The 17,270-nt window shown below is 54.9% G+C and overlaps 1 protein-coding gene across 6 annotated transcripts in view; it reads left to right on the plus strand.

The window, feature by feature from the left end:
- The window catches only part of MYO18B (myosin XVIIIB), a 233,054-nt gene that overhangs the window by 14,478 nt on the left and 201,306 nt on the right, over positions 1 to 17,270 (plus strand). For 5 of the 6 annotated variants that reach the window (XM_086345996.1, XM_086346001.1, XM_086346002.1 and 2 more), the window contains 7 exons: positions 1,090 to 1,244; positions 3,002 to 3,162; positions 7,715 to 8,941; positions 9,475 to 9,541; positions 10,394 to 10,506; positions 11,753 to 11,929; positions 16,462 to 16,660. In XM_086345996.1, coding sequence (XP_086202122.1) covers positions 1,208 to 1,244; positions 3,002 to 3,162; positions 7,715 to 8,941; positions 9,475 to 9,541; positions 10,394 to 10,506; positions 11,753 to 11,929; positions 16,462 to 16,660 — 1,981 coding nt within the window. In that variant the 5' untranslated portion in view covers positions 1,090 to 1,207. The remainder of the gene's footprint in view (positions 1 to 1,089; positions 1,245 to 3,001; positions 3,163 to 7,714; positions 8,942 to 9,474; positions 9,542 to 10,393; positions 10,507 to 11,752; positions 11,930 to 16,461; positions 16,661 to 17,270) is intronic. The other variant, XM_086345999.1, reaches the window with a different exon arrangement.

Raw genomic sequence — 17,270 nt, forward strand, 5'->3', positions numbered from 1 at the left:
CTGTCACTTTGAGGGAAGTCAGAGTTCCTCTCTGAGACAAACCTCAGGGATTCTTGCAGAGTCCTTGTAATACCTGCCATTTGCACCAGTTCCGAAGTTTTGTGGTTGCAGTTGGGGAGGACGTGTATGAGGTCCACCTCCTTAATGGCCTGCCAGCTCTGTTGTAAAACCCCTTGACATGAGTGACTCCATTTAACTTCACATTTCACAGCTCATGTCAAGATATAAGACATTTCCATTTTCCTAGAAAGTTCCCCTTGTGCTTCTTCTCAGCTGAACCCTAACAACTCCTCTCACCTCCATCGCTATAGATTAGATTTGCATGTTTGTTATTTTATTTATAATATTTATATATCTAGATAATATTTATATACCATGTTGTTGTTCAGTCCCTAAGTCCTGTCTGATTCTGACCCCCATGGACTGCAGCACGCTGGGCTTCCCTGTTCTTCACTGTCTCCCTGAGTTTGCTCAAACTCATGTCCATGGAGTCAGTGATGCCATCCAACCATCTCATCCTCTGTTGCCCCCTTGTCTTCCTGCCCTCAGTCTTTCCCAGTGAGTTGGCTTTTCACATCAGGTAGCCAAAGTATTGGAGCTTTATACTATAGTCATACATAAAATAATATTTCAAATTAAATTAAAATGTACTTTTAAAGAATTTTAATCAAAATTATTTTTATTTTATAATTTTAATTTATTTTTAATATTTTAAGTTGAAATTTAATATATTTTAAAATAACACCATGTTTTTATTTTAAAAGTTTAATAGTTTTGATCTGGTCACAGTGCTGGTTCTATCGTTGTGTTCTTTATGTGAGAGCCACTGAGCTATACATTTACAAGTACATACTTTTCTGGCTGTATACGTCAAGAGAAATTTAAAAGTGTGTGGTCAGGGTTGGCAAGAATTTCACGGCACTGTCCACTCCATAGCCAGCAGCTCTCTGCTGACCATATTCCTCCCAGATGTAAATGACAGTGAGTTGTGCCTGGCCTGGTCCCTGGCATCGGAGGGGGTGGGTCTGGGCAGTACCCACGAGCTAACCTGTCTCTCTTTTCTCTCCCTACTGTGTCTCCATGGGTCAGTCTCTGTGCATCACCTCATGCGCTGCCTGTGTCCATAAAGCTGCATTCCGTGCTGCCTGGCAGAGAGCTTCATCTCATCTCATCTCATCTCACTTCACGGTCCTGGCACTGCCTCAGCATGGCCATCTCATCACGCCTCGCCCTATGGGAGCAGAAGGAAAGTAGCACTCAGGGCTCGGGCCACAGCCTCAGGGGCCAGCCAGACCCTCCAAGGACGCATCCTAGCCCTGCTGTCTCAGGCTACCCCCTCCCACCTCAGGCAGAGGTTCTGACATCCAGAGCTCCCCTGGCGCATGTCCAGGCTCCCTTCCATCTTCCACCTCAGTTAGCCATGGCATCTCCAGCCTAGCCAGGCATTAGTGACCATGCCCTTGACTCCTCCCATGGCTGCTGGTATCTGTCCTTCAGGAGGTGACGGCAGGGGAATGAAGGTAGACCAGCTGTCCCAGCACCGTCCTCATGGCAGCTCTGATGAGCATGGGGCTTTGTGTGGGACAGTGTGGGTGGGGAAGCAGGGGCACCAGAGGCAGGGCTGCCGGCTGCCAGCCTCATGCCATGCGGATAGGTTTCTGAGGTCCCTGCCTTCTGTCACCCATGCAGAACTGGAAACAAGCTCTTCTTCCCGTTGATGGCTCTTTTCCCTGTTGTATTTGTTGTAAGAATCCATAAAGGGCTGCCTCTTTCTTTTATGCCTGTTACCTCCCCTGTTCCTCGCCCCCACCCTTGTGCACTGATTTGATGAATTGGAGGCTGAAGGGTGGGGTGGTTGAGAAGTGTCTCCTGGCTGCCTCTGCCCCTTGCTGATCTGACATGGCATAGACTGATGCTGGAGGGAGCGGAATGACACCTGCCCTAGAGCGTGCCTTTCACCCTCACAGTGCGGGTTTCAGTCCACGTGGAGAGGCGCAGAGGAAACGTGAGCCCAGCCTCCTGTGTCCCCGCTTCTCTCCTCCTGGGAGAGGCCTGCCTTATCTCTGGGCTTCTGCTCTGTCTCTTGGTGTTTCCTGTCTCCTTTAGGTTCCTCTTTATCAATGGGACTGCGGATGTCAAGTCTTTGCCAGCCTCTCAGGGAGGACCTTGATAAGGAGCTTATTTTAAACCAGTGTGTAGCTCTGCCATAGAATGCATAGAATGCTTGGAGGTTTTTTGTTTTTTTTGTTTTTCTTTTTCCTTTAAACTCATGAGCAGTCACAGTGATGCTGGATAAAGACAAACCCCTGTGGATTACATCCAGTCCCAGGTCTCCATCTCTAAGGTGGCAAGTCTCAGCTGCAATCCAGGTCCACCCAGCTCTGGCTTCGACCGTGTTTCTGGGGTAAAATGCAAGCTTTCCAGCCCAGTGCTGGGGAGTCCCTGGCTGCCCAGGACCGTCAAGAAGTCAGGGCATGGGGTCAGTGGAATGGGCTATAGCCATAGGGCTGGATCCTTAGATGAACCGTGACTGCCAGCCCTGCCCTCCCTCACCATGCTCCTGGCATAGAAAGTGGTTAAGGTGGTGAATTACTTAATCTATTTACCACAAGCTGAGATGGGACCAGAGAGTGTGGATGGTTCCCTGTGACCTGTCCCCTTCTGGAAACCGGAAAAGCTCCTTTTGAAGCAGGTCTTCCCAGAGATGGGGCTGTCCCACACCAAGGATGGGTACCAGTGGGCTCCACTGTGCGAATCCATACTATGAGGAAACTGGATCCAGGCGGAAATGGCACTGCCTGGAGCAGCCTCAAGGTTGAGCGTTCCATTTTCACCTGTTGTCCTGAGGCTTCCCAGGGCTTTGCCAGCTTCGCTGTGGCCTCTCATACATGGACTTGGTGTCCGCTTGGCCCCCTCCCCAGCTCCGTCCAAGACTCTTAAAGGACAGCTTGCTCCTGCTGGTTCATTCACTGAGCTCTCTCATTCCTTGCTTCTGCCAAACAGATTCGGGAAGAGGACAAGAGCCCTCCACCATCCTCGCCTCCTCCCCTTTTCTCTGTCATCCCAGGGGGCTTCATTAGGCAGCTGGTCCGAGAGACTGAGAAAGAGTCCAAGGAAGCTAGACTGAGGAAAGAGGCAGCTCTTGCCTCTCCGGAACGAGAGGTAAGTGGCTGCACTGGAAAAGGACCAGGTGACTGTCAGCACCCACCTTCCTGTCCCGTGAGCCTCCTCTTGAGTCACTTGCCAGCCTTTGTTCCTGCAGTCTCCTCATTGAGGAGTGTCCTCGCTTTAACATAATCTGTTGAACTCCTATACATTTGTCAAAACCCAGCTTAGATAGTACATCTCTAGAAAGCTCTCCCATTACCTTCCTCCTTCTGATTTCCACTTCACCCTCTTCATGCCTGTCTTAATTTTGGTCAGCAGAGTAATTACTTGCTCATGTGACTTAATCGACTAGGAATTCCTTAAGAGCAACAACTATCTCATTCAACTCTGTATCTTGAGCAGCTCTCATAGAACTTGGCCCATGGTGAATGCTCAAAAATTTTTGTTGAGTGAATGAATGAATGGTATCAGTTAACGTATGATGGGGATCACTGACCACTACTTTTGCAGAAAGGGAAAACTAAATATTAGCTAAGGATGTATAGTTTGCTTTCAGTTAAGCAGGAAAGATGTTCCGCTGGTGTTCACCAGCTATTGCTGTATTGGTTGTTAACATACCAAAACCCTTCCATCCCAGGTGGTAAACGGCCATGGGCCCAAGTCCCCCAGGCGCCTTCCAGCGGCCATGCTTACCTGGGTCCCTTTCCCAAGTCCATCAGAATCGCCACAAGCCAGTAATCAAAGGGTTACTGCTTGGTGCAGGAGGGGACCTCAGGACCCTGCTTCGGATGGCCTCCCTTCTGACTGCTTGGTGTCCACTTGATCTGAACAGCGCTGCTGGATGGAAGCAGTGAGTGGACGAGGTGCAGTCCCTGTGCTTTAAGGACTTGAAGGTTGATCCCAGTTGGTGTTCAGGGCCACTTCCCTCCTCCCCCAGCTCTTAGGACCAGGAAACCCTGGCAGGATGGTGAAGCTGGCACCAGGGACGCAGGCTTGGGTTGCAGTGCACCTGGAGCACGTCACAGTGTTAGCAGGAAGGGCCTCTCCTTGCGTCTCTGCTGTGCCCTCTTGAGGCGGAGTGGATGCTTCGGTGATGGGGCTGAGCGATCTGGTGGCCTCAGAGCCTGGAGTTGGCTTGAGCCCAACGGGCAGCCTGGCTCTGCCTCCCACACCCCTTCAGCTGTTGCTTGCCAGGCTGGTCCCCCATGTGCCTGCCCCTGTCCAGCCCCAATGACTGTGCTGCGTCAGGGAAGTCCTGTAGCCACTGAACTGCTGAAATACCCCTGCCACATCCTCGTGGGGGAAGGTGTCAGGGTAGAGACACTGTTCCTACACCTGCCTGACCAGGTGTAAGTAAGTGGGGGCCAAAGTCAACCCTCACAGGCTGCTGTTAATGGTCATAATGAGGGTCACTGTGTTCATTTCTCACTCGACAGGACTCAGTGCTCAGGGGCTCGCCTGATACCCTGTATAACACAGGGGTAGATGAGAGTATACCCACTTATCAGAGGTGGCAACTGAGGTTCAGAGAGGCTAAAGCACTTACTTGCTCAAGGTCATGAGGCCACATGGGGGCAGACAGAGCCAGAGGCTGTGTGTCTTCTGCTCTGGCAAGCTGCCTGGGAAAGGGCCAGTCTGGGGAGTGAGATGGCTGGTGTGGCGGCCACAGTGGCCTGGCGAAGAAAGGGTTCCAGGTAAGCTGTGTGAGCGTTGCTGTGTGCAGGTTAAGAAGCAGAGCTGAGCAGAGGGGACAGGCTGTCACTGCAGGGTGCGGAAGGTGCCTCTGAGCAGGATGGACAGGCCTCAGACCACAACAGGTGTCTGGACCATGGGCCAAGACATTCCTGGGCCTGGAGCAGGGCAGGACATGTTCCTGTGAGGCAGCAGGCTCCAGCTTGCTCCTGCCAGTTTAATTTTCCTGCTCTATCACTAAATAACTCTGGCCCCTCTCCCCTCACCCAGCACTGCTGGTTTTATTTGGTCCTCATAGAGTCCTTGCAGGGAGTCATTAGCATCCATCACCATTTTGCAGGAATGGAAATGAGGCTCTGGGAAGTGACCTGGTTTTCCGAAGGCCACCCAGTCATTGAGGGGCAGGGAGAGACAGGAATAATATCCAACAGGAAGAAAACAAATGTCAGAGACCCAGGTTCTAGCTCTAGCTCCACCACTCTGTGTGCTCCAGGCTGGATCCCATCCACTTTCTCAGCTTTAGTTTGCCCATCTGTAAAATGGTTGTGCTGTGAACTTCCTCTTGGCCCCTCTAGATGTGTTGCTTCCCCCTTAGACTAGGAAGCTGCAGGTGGGATCTGAGGGCCTTGGTGACCAAGAAAATTCACAGGAGGGGAATGCACAGCATGGAGGGGAGGAGGCCAGGATGGGTTATCTTGTTAGGCGCATCCCTGCATTACTGTCTCCTCTGTGGGGGTTTGGTTTTAAAAATAAAGTACTGACTCACTTTTCAAAACAGTGCAGACAGTGCTGAGATTTGCCAGGTACAGCCAATCCCTTTCCAAGATGTGACCTGTTTGGCCCCAGAAGGTCAGACTGAGCCACCAGGCCATGGGGTCTCAGCCTCCTGTTGCATATTGCAGTCTCCTAGGGGCCCACCACCCAGACCAGCTGCATCAGATCCTCTGGGATTGGAACCAAAGGGTCAGAATGTTTTTTAAAAGCTCCCAGGAGACTCCAGTGAGTCCCAGAAAGACAAGCAAGGTTGTTAAGGCTCAGCAGTCAAGGGCACTGTCTTTACACTCAGAGAGGCCTGTGTGACTTTTTGTTCCGGGTTTGTCTCTTGGGCCACCTAACATCTTTGTGTTTGCTCCCTTATCTGTGGAATGGGGAGAGGTTCAGACCTGCTTCACTGGCTTCTTTACTGGGTAAGTCAGATATTGCAGGATGGCCATGTAGGGTCCTCCTCAAGGTTGATAGTAACACTGGTCATTATTGTTATGTGTATTACTGTTGTTATTTCACAAAGATGAGGACTGAGACTGTGCTCTGGAGGCGACACCAGTCAGAGCTAGAATGGGACGCAGAATGTGGTCCTGCTGCAAACTTGCATGAGCACACAGAGCTCTGGGGCTTCAGGGTCCATGAGGCCGTTTTTCTGATCCAGGTCTTCAGGCACAGACTTGCTGAGGAGGGGCATTTGAGCTGGGTATAGAAAGATGAGTTGCGCATGGATGAGTGGAGACGGGCAGGGGTGTTCCAGGCAGCAGGCCCAGTGTGAACAAAAGCATAGAAGCTGGACAGTGTCAGCTGTGGCTGAAACGTGCAGTGAGCAGGGACAGTGAGACCAGACGGCAGAGGGGTGGGGGGTTCCTCTTCAACAGCTTCGAATGGCAGATGGCTGTACTGAATGGCTTTCCTGGAGACTGGGCAACTGCTAAAATCTTTGACCAGGTTTTAAATGACTGGCAGCAAACTGATGGGGTACCAGCTCAGTGGCTGTGGCAGTGCCCAGGTGAGAGAGAGTAGATCTGGGTTTGGGAGAGGAGACTCAGATGTGCAGGTGGACTCAGCACAATCCTGGGCCTGGTGTGGGTGCACAAGGAGGGTGAGAGACCCAGATTCCCAAGCGCAGGTGTGCGGGAGGCTGGTTCTAGCAGGGTCCATGGTGGCAGAACACAGACCAGGGCAGGTATGTGGCCAGGCCTCAGGGTAGAACTGCCCCTGCCAGGTCCTCCTGCAGAGGCCACTCTGGCCCTGGAGCTGTTCTGGTCACAGCCAGGCTGGCTGGAGGTTGGTGGGATGGGCAGGGCTGTGTCACTGGGCAGTAGAAAGATGTAGGGGAGGAACAGGTACTGGAGACCCCTGGGTGTCGGGTACCCAGGTGTCTCGGCCAACCAAGAGTGGAGGACCTTGGGGCCAAAGCAGGACCCTCACCTGGTGCAGAAGGACCAGTAGCAGCAGCTCGTTTCGTTCAGTTCTCTGAAATTCCCACATCTTGGCATGCAGAAAATCTGGAGGGTCACATGGTATCTGCCTGCACTGAGAGGAAACCAGTTCTCAGAGGGGATAGGTGATGTCATCCAAGGTCACTCAGCTGGAGAGCTTCGAAGCCAAGACTAGGACAGGTCCTCTGATGACAGGCTCCACGTCCTTTCCCATCCCTCCCTGGCCCGATAGGAAGAACCGGGTGTAAATAGTAGAGCAATGGCCCCAGCACCAGGGACAGCAGCAACAGTGGCTCCTGTTGCTGAGGACGTGTTGGATGCTGGGCTCGGTTTCCATGTGTTACTGTGAAGCCGCCCACCCTGAGAGGCCATTATGGTTCTCATTTTATTGGTAAGGAAACTGGCTCAGGGAGGGAAAGTAATTTACCCAAGGCCACACAGCTAGCTAGTGGCAGAGTTTGGAGTGAATTTGGGTCTGTTGGGCTCCAAAGTCCACTTTCCTTTCATAATGTCACTTGGCCTTCAAGTTCTGAGCCAAGGTCTAGGATGTAGGATTTTGAGGTTTGGCTCATTGCCCCTAGGTGCTTGAGGGTATGTGAGGGAATGAATGGCTGGGTGATTAAAGAAGTGAATGAATGAATGAATGAGTGAATGACAAAGCTGTCTGGTCAGCACGCAGCTGAGAACGGTTGTGGTGTCTCTTCTAGATCCCAGAGGTTTCCACTGGCCAGCCCAGCACTGGCACCAAGCCTGGGAGCCAGAACGCCAAGTCAGGCTCTCCCCTGAGCGCAGACATTCTGGGCAGGAAGGGTGAGGAGGCTGGGACCATGGACCCTGTGCTGATGACCATCAATGGCGAGAAGCCCCAAGAATCAGGCCCCAGTGGGACACCTGCCAAAAAAAGCCTGCCCTTCAAGAGAGGGGTGAGGAGGGGTGACGTGTTGTTGATGGTGGCCAAGCTGGACCCGGACTCAGCCAGGCCAGAGCAGAGGACCCAGCCCCGCGATGCCCCTACTTCCAAGACCCCACCCCCAGCCATGGATCCTGGAGGGGGAAAAAAGGGGGACACCCCAGGGACTCCTCGTGGCCCCCAGGCCAGCACCACAGATGCACCTCCGAAGGCTGAGAAGATGCAGACTGGGGGCCTTGGGGACCCAGGAACTGTGCTGCCGACGAAAGGGGAGCAGGATCAAGGCACAGTGGGAAAAGGGGGCGAGGCCCCCCAGACCAACAAGGTGAAAGAGGCGGAGCTCCAGGGCAAAGAGGGGCTGGGTGATGGGGGTCAACCAGGGACAGCGGAGAAGGGGGCAGGGGATTCCCCAAACAAGGGGGCAAAGGGGAGTCTCTCCAAGGATGTAGCAGGTGAAGGGAAGTGGGCTGGGGCCCAAGCCCCGGTGAGAAGGTGGGGAGGTTCCCTGGGCAGAAGGGGCAAGTGGGACAGTCCCCAGCGTGAGAAGGACAAAGAACGTGTGCTCCTGAGCAAGGCAGACCAGACGGAGGAACCTCAGGCCAGGGCAGAGAAGGCTGGTAAAGCGCCGGGGAAGGCGGGGGAGGCTCCCAGAGCCATGGACAAGGCAGGTGAGCCTCAGAGCAGGACTGGGAAGGCAGGGGAGCCCCGGGCCAAGATGGAAAAGACGGGGCCACCTCAGAGCGCCTCTGGAGAGGCGGGTAAAGCCGGGGGTGAGGCAGAGAAGGATGATAAAGCCCCCAAGGAAGTGGATGCACGTGGGGTTACCCCGACAACAGCTGGTAAGGAGGACCAGCCTGAGAGCAGAGGACAGAAAGCAGAGGAGGCCTGCCCCGGAGCCGGGTCCCTGGAGCTGGAGCCGGGAGGACCTGGGCAGCCTGCTCTGGACGGCCACGAGGAGAAGTCTCAGAGGCCGACGGAGAGCCAGGAGGGGAGAGGAGGAGGCCAGAGCGGAGTCTCGGGGCAGGTGAGGGGGCTGCAGGGGGTGGGGAGGCGCAGGCCAGAGAAGGGGGACAGGAAAGGCTTGTCCCTGGGGGTGGACAAGGCGGGGACCGGAGATGGACAGGAGTGGAGGGGTGGCCAGCCCAGAGGAGGGACCAGGCACGTCCCCCTCGACACACAGGGGTTGGGAGGCCCCACAGGGGAATCTGACCTGTCCAGAGGTGAGATTCTCCACAGAGTGAGGCAGTGTCCCAGCTATGAGAGGTGTCCCCTTGCCACTGAGCTTACAAAGTCCCAAGATAATTCTTTGAGCTGTGTAAATGGCAGATTGCTTAAAATGCAGATTCCCAGGCCCCACCCTGGAGCTTCCGTTTCCGAAAGCTAGGGTGGGGCCGTGGCCTCTGCATTTAAATAAGGACCCCCACTTGCACCGGGGGATTCTGATTTAGCTGGTCCTGGACATACTATGAGAAATGCCCATGTAAGAGGTCTGCCCCTCAGACGGGGGTGGGGGAGGGTGCATCCCCTTGCGCTAATTTATGTGACCTTTGCCCTCAGGCTCCTGAAGACAGATGGTATGAGGCAGAGAAGGTCTGGCTGGTTCAGAAGGATGGATTCACTCTTGGTAATTAGGGGTGTTAGCACATCTGGGGTCTGAGTCCCCCTCTCATCCCTGCAGTGCTGGTCGCTGTGTGTGCCAGGTCCTGATCACAATTTGGGGACTGAGGGGAAGGGCGGGGTTGGGGCAGCCAGGACTAGGATGCGGAGACATGGCTTTGGAGTGGGACTAGTTGGGTGTCATTTCACTCTCAGCAGATGATCTGTTGGGTGCTATTTTCAAAGGCGTTTGTGCCTTGGTAATTAATTATTTAGCTAATTCATGAAAGCAACAAGCATTATTTGGCTTCTGCAGTGTTGTGTCTGGAACCTAGTGCAGGTGGATCCCATCTCGTGAACCCACCTTTGTTGATTACTTGTGGCTGGTGACCAGACTCTACTGAGAGGTGATTCTCAGTCCGTTCAGAACACGGCTGGGAGGAGTGATTGATTAGTGATGTCTGGAGGGCTCTTGCGGGAGGAGTGGCAGCCCATATGCCATTATTTGCCGTCCCAAGTCTAGGTATGTGGTGGACAGTGCGCCCAGCCGTCTGGCTGCCAACTCTGTGCCTGTGCCATCTGATAGAAGCCCCAGATGAATCAGACCCAGCCTGTCAGACCCAAATCTCCATGGGTTTGGGGTCACAATTCAGCACCCTCCCTGTAAATAGGCCCCCAAGGAAGAGGATGACGCCCATTTCCCCTGTGTCCCAGGCCCTCTCTCCTGCTCCTGGCCTGACTTGGCAGCTCACAACCTCTCTCTTCTCATCTTTTTTCCTTTCCCCTCCACCTGTCTCACCTCCATCTTCTTTCCTCCCCTCTTTCCCTGCTGTCCCCAACCCCCCTTGCTGTACCCCTCGACCCCTGGGGTGTCTTCCAGCAACGGTGCTGAAGCCAGACGAGGGAACAGCAGACCTGCCGGCAGGAAGGGTGCGACTGTGCATTGACGCCGACGGTAGCGTCACCGAGGTGGACGAGGAGCACGTCCACCGGGTGAGCCCCGCCCGCCCTGCCTGCTCCACCCCGCTTCCCCCTCGGGCTTGACTGCACTGAATACTTCCCCTCGGCGCCCTGGGGGGAACTGTAGGGAAGTTCACCGTTGAACTCACTGCTCTGCTAGAGGTGTCCTGTTAAGGGGTTTCATTGCTCTGTCCCACGGTGTCCCCTTTATGAGGACACGTTAAGAGAGATGTTTGTCAAATCTTGGGCCTGGGAATTCTTCTGCTGGAGAAAGTGATTGTTTTCTTTTGCATGGACTTTGGTATGCTTCCTTCTTCGCCCTGGCTGCCAGGAGACTCAGAGCCAAATTTGCAGCTTGTCGTTAGCCATGGCATAGGTTCCAGTGGCCTGCTTTTTGGGTATCAGCCTTTAGTTTGGTTCTTCTTTTTTGGTTGTTTTGCATAATTTTTGCACTGCACCATGAATCCGTGTGAGAATAAGTCAGACTCTAATGAAAGAAGTAAAAGATCTTGTCCTGATGCTTTCCACCCTTCACATCTACTGCCTGAGCAGGAGCTGCTTCCAGGAGTTCTCCTTGGCCTCGTTCACCTTCACCCCTCTCTCCCCCTCTGCCCACCTCAGGCCCGCTCCTCCCACCAGTGCTGGGAGTTTGCAGAGGGCCAGGGTCCTCAGGAAAAAAACTTGACAAAAGGATGACAAAAGACCACGGAGCAGTAGGCCCAGGAAACTCCCTGGAGCCAGAGAAGTGCTAGGAAGCTTTTCAAATGGATGCCCCAAGGAGAGGCTGCAGTCACTCCTTGCTTCTAGAAGGCTCTAGGTGTAGTATTTCCAACTGATGAGTGTGTGGCGGGCTGTCAGAGAAATGGGGCAATCAGGGCATTGGCCTTCGTCCTAAGCATCCCCGAGCACACGCAGAGCTCCCCGACAAGACGCAGAAGGGAAAGAGGCAGCAGAAGACACGTCCTCCGAGCACGCCTGCCTTTCTGTGTCTGACAGACAGAAGGCATGTGAATCTTGCTGCGCGTCCTCAGAGCGCCTCCCCTCCTGGTGCCCTGAGCGCAGTGTAGGGAGGGCCAGCTGCCAGTTGCGCAGAGCGCAGGAGAAGCGATGCCGCTGTTTCATCTGTAGGTTTTGTCGCTCTCTGCGGAGTCAGGGCACTGCTGCCCAGGAACCGGGTCACCGGGGCCGTGTGTGGGGCCAGGGGGCGGAGGTGGAGGTGGTGGTTGTGGTGGTGTGGGGGCCCAGGAGGCCAGAGGACACTCTGTGTGATGGTTTGCAGGCCAATCCCCCGGAGCTGGACCAGGCTGAGGACCTGGCCTCCCTGGTCAGTGTCAACGAGTCCAGTGTCCTGAACACGCTTCTGCACCGCTACCAGGCTCAGCTACCTCACACCCACGCCGGGCCCGACCTGATCTTCCTCCAGCCCCAAGGGCTCATGGCGCCCTCTGCCGGCAAGGTGAGGGGGCCCCAGGGGCGGGGCGGGGCCAGGCCAGGGTCCTTCTGCATCTCGGGACCAGAGCCCCCAGAGCCCCTGCAAGCCTGTCTGAGCGGCATCCTGCAGACATGGCTGCTGGGGTGTCAGAGCATCGGGGAGCCTTGGGGACCACATGGTCCCCCCTCCTTAGAGGGGAAGAGAAGGGATACAAATAGAACGGGAGCGCGAGAGACAGTGACGGTGGGAGAGAACGTATCGGATGGTGTCAGGTCTGTCAGGCTCTGCTTTAGGCAGCTCTGCGTGTCATCTCAGCCAGTCCTCAGGTCCACTAGAGGACGGGGGCCAAGACCAGCCCTGTTCACGGGTGGGAAGCTGGGCCAACTCCAGACTCAGGCTCGGGGCTGGAGGAGCTGGGGTGAAACCCACATGGCTGGGCCCTCTGTGCTCTGAAGCCCAGGCCGGACCCTCGGGAGTCCCAGACACCCGCATGAACTGGGAAACTAAGCCTCCGTTCTACTTTTATTCGTTTCTACACGAGTGTAGTAACGGTCTGTTTATTGTCAAGACCACAGTCATAGCCAGAGGACCCTCTCGGCGCCACCTTGTGGAGGGGCCTGCAGCTGCAACCCCATCATTTGCGCCCCATCCCCTCAGTATTCTGGCCTGGAGAATTCCATGGGCTGTGTAGTCCACGGGGTCACAGAGTCCTACGCGACTGAGGGACTTGCACTTGCACTTCACTTCAGCCTCAGTTCACCTGGTTGCTCCTGTCTGAAATAATGATGGAGGGTCCCGTGTGCGAAGGCGGGCAGATCAACCCGCCTTTGTGAGCTGCTTGTCCTCGTGGGGAAGACAGGTCCATCATGACAAAGAGCAGTGTGTGGAGGAGATTATAGGAGGTAGGAACGGCTGGTGCCAGGTCTCACACGGGGTCAAAGTGACTCCGCTCCTGCTCTGAGCCTGGTGGAGATTTTCAGCAGAGCAGTGACATGTAGTGTGACTATGCTAGGGAAGGATCCTCTTGGCCATGGAGTGGAGGTGAGAGGTGGGCGGAAGTGGAGGCAGGGAGATCCACTGGAGGTCAGAATCTCGTCTGTGCTCCATTCGGAGGGCTTGTTGGCCCAGGAGGGGTCAGGCCTCTAGGATTCCTGCTAATGCACCTCAGTGCTTTGGAAAGGTCATGATGCCTCTTATCTGTCAACTGGGGATGAGAAGCTGCATCTTGCCCTTGGAGTCCCACAGGACAAAGTCATTCGTAGCCCCCGAATGATGCTGAGTCCATTAAAGAGGGGGCAGTAGCCTGGACCCCCTCCCCAAGGCTTCTCTTCTCTAGGACTCCCTTCGCACCCCCTCTAAGTCACCCTCCCAGCCCCTCCCCCACCTGGCCGTTCTGGCCAAGGGCCATGCATGCACCCCCTCTCCCTTGCCGGGCAGGCCATGCTCCAAGCCTTCTGAGAAGCTGAGCTCCAGCTCTGTAGGAACCCCCGGGAGAGGTGTCTGTCGCAGGTCCCTCCTCTGCAAGTTCGGTTCTCACAGTTCTCAGTTGTCCTGGATTGTGCATCCTTTACTCTGGCTGGGTCAAAGAGCCTCATAATTCAGGCATTAGGACCCACCCTGGTAGGAGGAACTTGAGTCCTGTGAGCCCCAGCTAAGCCCCTGTAACTGCTGGGTTGGGGCTGGGCCCTGCTCAGGTCATCCCACCTCCCACACCTGCTCTTTGGCTGGGTCTCATCTGGTTCCTCAAGTGGCCACCAGGTGGCAGAAGAGATCTGCAGGAGGGGACTAGGGCCACCTTGAAGATGGGCTTGGTGGGGTCTGGGCAGGGCTAGGGGCCTTTCTCGCTGGGGGTCTGGGCTCACCCAGCGACTGGGAGCTGGGGATATGTGTGGGCGGTGCAGGCCTCTGTTGGAGTGAGTTACTGTGACTGTGTGGGGTGTAGATGGGCACACCTGTGTACAGAGGCCTCTGCTGCTATTGGGTATGTGTGCCCTTGACCATGCCCGTGTGCAAGCGTGTGAGGGTACCTGTGTGTGTCTGCAGGATCCTCCCTTCTCCCCTGCAGGCCTGAGAAGGCTGGCGATTGGGACAGCCTGGGCCTTGATGCTTCCACGGTGGGAGGTGGCTTGGGGCTCAGACCCTAGGCCCTCTGCCTGCCTGTGCCCCCAGGCCGTGCCCAGCCAGTGTGAGGGGCCTGTCTTCCTCTGCCAGCTTTGGGGTCCTGCTGAGCCTTTTGCTTTGTGTCAGAATGGGGCTCATCACTGTTCCTGGGGGTCCTGGGCTGTAAAGGCCAACAGTGCACTGGGGGCCCAGGTTTGGGGGAGGGCTGCCCCATTGGGGTTTGTGCCCCTGGTCCTGCCAGGCCACTAGGGAGGGTGGGTGGGGCCTCACTGGTCACCCAGTTAGCATCCTGGGCTTCCAGTGCCTCCTGTGGCCAGGCCTGGTCCCCTGCTCCCTTCTACGCCTCTTCACTGCCCTTGCTATCTCTGCTTCCACCTTCCATTCTCCCTGAAAACCATGCCAAGCAGACGTTTCTCAAGGTCACCAGTGATCTCCATGCTGCCCCGTGGTCAGCTCCCTGGTGTCCCCTGACCTGACCCTCAGCGCACTTCAGGGGCTGGTCTCCCGTCCTCCTGCCTCCACTCCCTTCCTTAGCTCCCAGATTCTGCTCTCCTGGTTTTCCTCTCGTCCACCGGCCCTCCCTCTCAGCCTCCTTAGCTGGTCCCTGATCTCTTCAGGTCAGCCCCCTCCCCACACCTCTTCTCTCTCCCTCTTTAAAGGCCCATTTCCTTGGTGACCTCATCCAGGCTCGTGGCTTTGAAATGATTCCCATTCAGTATAATTTAATTAGTTGGTTTGTTTACACCTGTCTTCTCCCAAATGAAAGCAAGCTCTATAGGCAGGGCTTTTTTTTTTATATATGAAAGGTTAAATTACATACAGTTAAAGTCACCTCTTTTAACGTTTAGTTTTGTAGGTTTTTGACAAACACAATTGTGTAATTGCCTCCACCCATCAATTACAGGAAGTTCCATCGCCCCAAAAGTTTTCTACATCCTTGTGGATATCCCCTCCCCCATGCCCTGCCCTCGGCAGCCACTGTGATCTGTTCCTTTGTCCCTTTTCCCTAGTTTTGCCTTTTCTGAAAAGTCATATAAATGGACTCGTACAGCATGTAACCTTTCGAATTGGCTTCTTCCACTTAGCACAATGCACACAACACCCACATTTGAAATTCACTCATATTGTTGCGGCTCTGAGCCGTTGGTTCTTTTATTCTATTGTAGAGCTTTGTTTATCCATTCAGAGGGGAACCTGCTGTCCCAGTTTCCCTGGGCTGGAGTGGTTTTTCTGGGACATGGGACTTCCGAGACTAAAACTAGGGTGATTGGTTGCCTTATTCGCTCTTTAGTTGAAGGGCATTTGCGTTGTTTCTAGGTTTTTTTGTGTATGTGATTTTGAATACGTAGTCAATGTAGTCAGTGACAGGGCTTTTTGGTGACAACGGGTGTTCGTTTGTTATGGGTAGATCCCTAGGTGTGGGGTTTGCTCTGTTGTGTGATGCACATCTTGCCGTGAAAGAAGTCACGACACTGCTCTCCAGACAGGCCTGATCGTACAGCATTCCCACCGGCGCTGTGGGGAGCTCCAGTCCTTCTGCCTCTTCGCCAGAACCTGGCAGCAAGTGTCAAAAAAATAAATTTAAAACCTGTTTTTAGCTATTCTAACAGGTGTATAATGGTATCTCCTCATAGTTGGCAGTGTGTGTATACTCAGTGGCTCAGTCGTGTCTGATCTGACTCTCTGCGACCCCATGGACTGCAGCCCACCAGGCTCCTCTGTCTATGAAATTCTCCAGGCAAGAACATTGGAGTGGGTTGCCGTTTCTTTCTCCAGGCAGTCTTCCCGACCCAAGGGTTGTACCCACATCTCCTGCAAAAAAGATAGATTCTTTTCCACCGGTGCCAGCAGGAAGCCCACAGTGGGCAAAGGTTTCCTTGATTTGTTTTGAGTAATGTTGTGCCCCCAGTGCCTGCTATATAGTAGACGTTCAATGAACGTTTTGTTTTTGAGTGAAGAATGAGTGGATGGATAAACGAAGAAGTGGAAGCAGCTTCAGGTATCATCAAAATCTGTTATGGCAAATACTTAGGACACGTACCACCATCTCCCCAGGCCCCATTCTGTTTCCATGGCAGACATCACTAATCAGTTGGGCCGTTTATCCAGCTGCTTTGTTCAGGCAGGAACAATCCAGTGATTTGCATAGTAGCGAGATGAACCCCACGAGCTAACGCAGCTCTGGTTCAGGCCTCTCATTAGCTGCAGAGCAGGCCCAGGCTCAGTTCAGGGGCCGAGACTATGCATAGACTCACAGGGGCCCAGTGGTGGGACTCGACCTTCACACTGGGCTCTCCCCAGAAAAACGCACAGCTTCTCTGTTAAGTCTGGAGTGGGACGGGAGCAGGAACGCGGATCTGGGCTCAGTGCTGGTTGTAGAGTGCTTCCTGGGCTCTGGCTTGGTGGGAAGGCTGATGCCTGTGATCTTCCCACAGGTGCCCAGGAACCGCCGGGACGGCCTGCCTGCCCACATCAGCTCCCTGGCCCAGCGGGCGTACTGGGCTCTGCTGAGCCAGCGGAGAGACCAGAGCATCGTGACCCTGGGCCGGAGCGGTGCTGGCAAGACCACCTGCTGCGAGCAGGTCCTGGAGCACCTGGTGGGGATGGCGGGCAGCGTGGATGGCAGGGTCTCAGGTATAGTGGTCACCAGGTGACATGCAGCCAGGACATAGCGGGGTTGGGGGGAGGTGCGCAGGCGTAGGAAGAGGGAAGGGAGAGTCAGAGGAGGCACTGGGTGGCCCTTTCTTACATCCAATCAGCCAGCCTTCACTGGGTGCGTGTGTGCACAGCCTGTGCTGCCTTCCAGGCAGGGCCACCTCTGGTCTGCTAAGATGCTTCTGTGTGAATTAGAAGCTAGGTCTCCTCCCTCCAGACACCCACTGCCATCTGCAGGTCAGTCATCAACACTCAGTCATTGTTAGAACCAAGCACTGACGGCCGTGTCCTGGGCCAGCATCCTCATAACTGTGCAAGCCTGTGAGTGTGTGATACAAATGCTGTGCCCTTCGGCGTGGGGTCCCCGTGCCGTGCACGGCCTGCTGGACTGTGCAGAGGACCTGCGAGTAAAGACAGGGCAGGGCCTGTGCTCAGGAGGAGCCAATGGCCAGAAGGGAGGCTCGGCGGCACGTCTGTGCCACGAGGTGGTGCAGCAGGGTTGTGGGGAGAAGCAGGGCTCACGGCAGAGGGGCGGGCGGCTGCCTTGAGGAAATGATGTGTGAGCTGGGCCTCAGAGAGAGTGTCAATC

The sequence above is a fragment of the Bos grunniens genome, chromosome 17 (assembly GCF_055505025.1).
Source record: "Bos grunniens cultivar Pamir isolate PY7600 chromosome 17, Bosgru_T2T1.0, whole genome shotgun sequence".
NCBI lineage: Eukaryota > Metazoa > Chordata > Mammalia > Artiodactyla > Bovidae > Bos > Bos grunniens.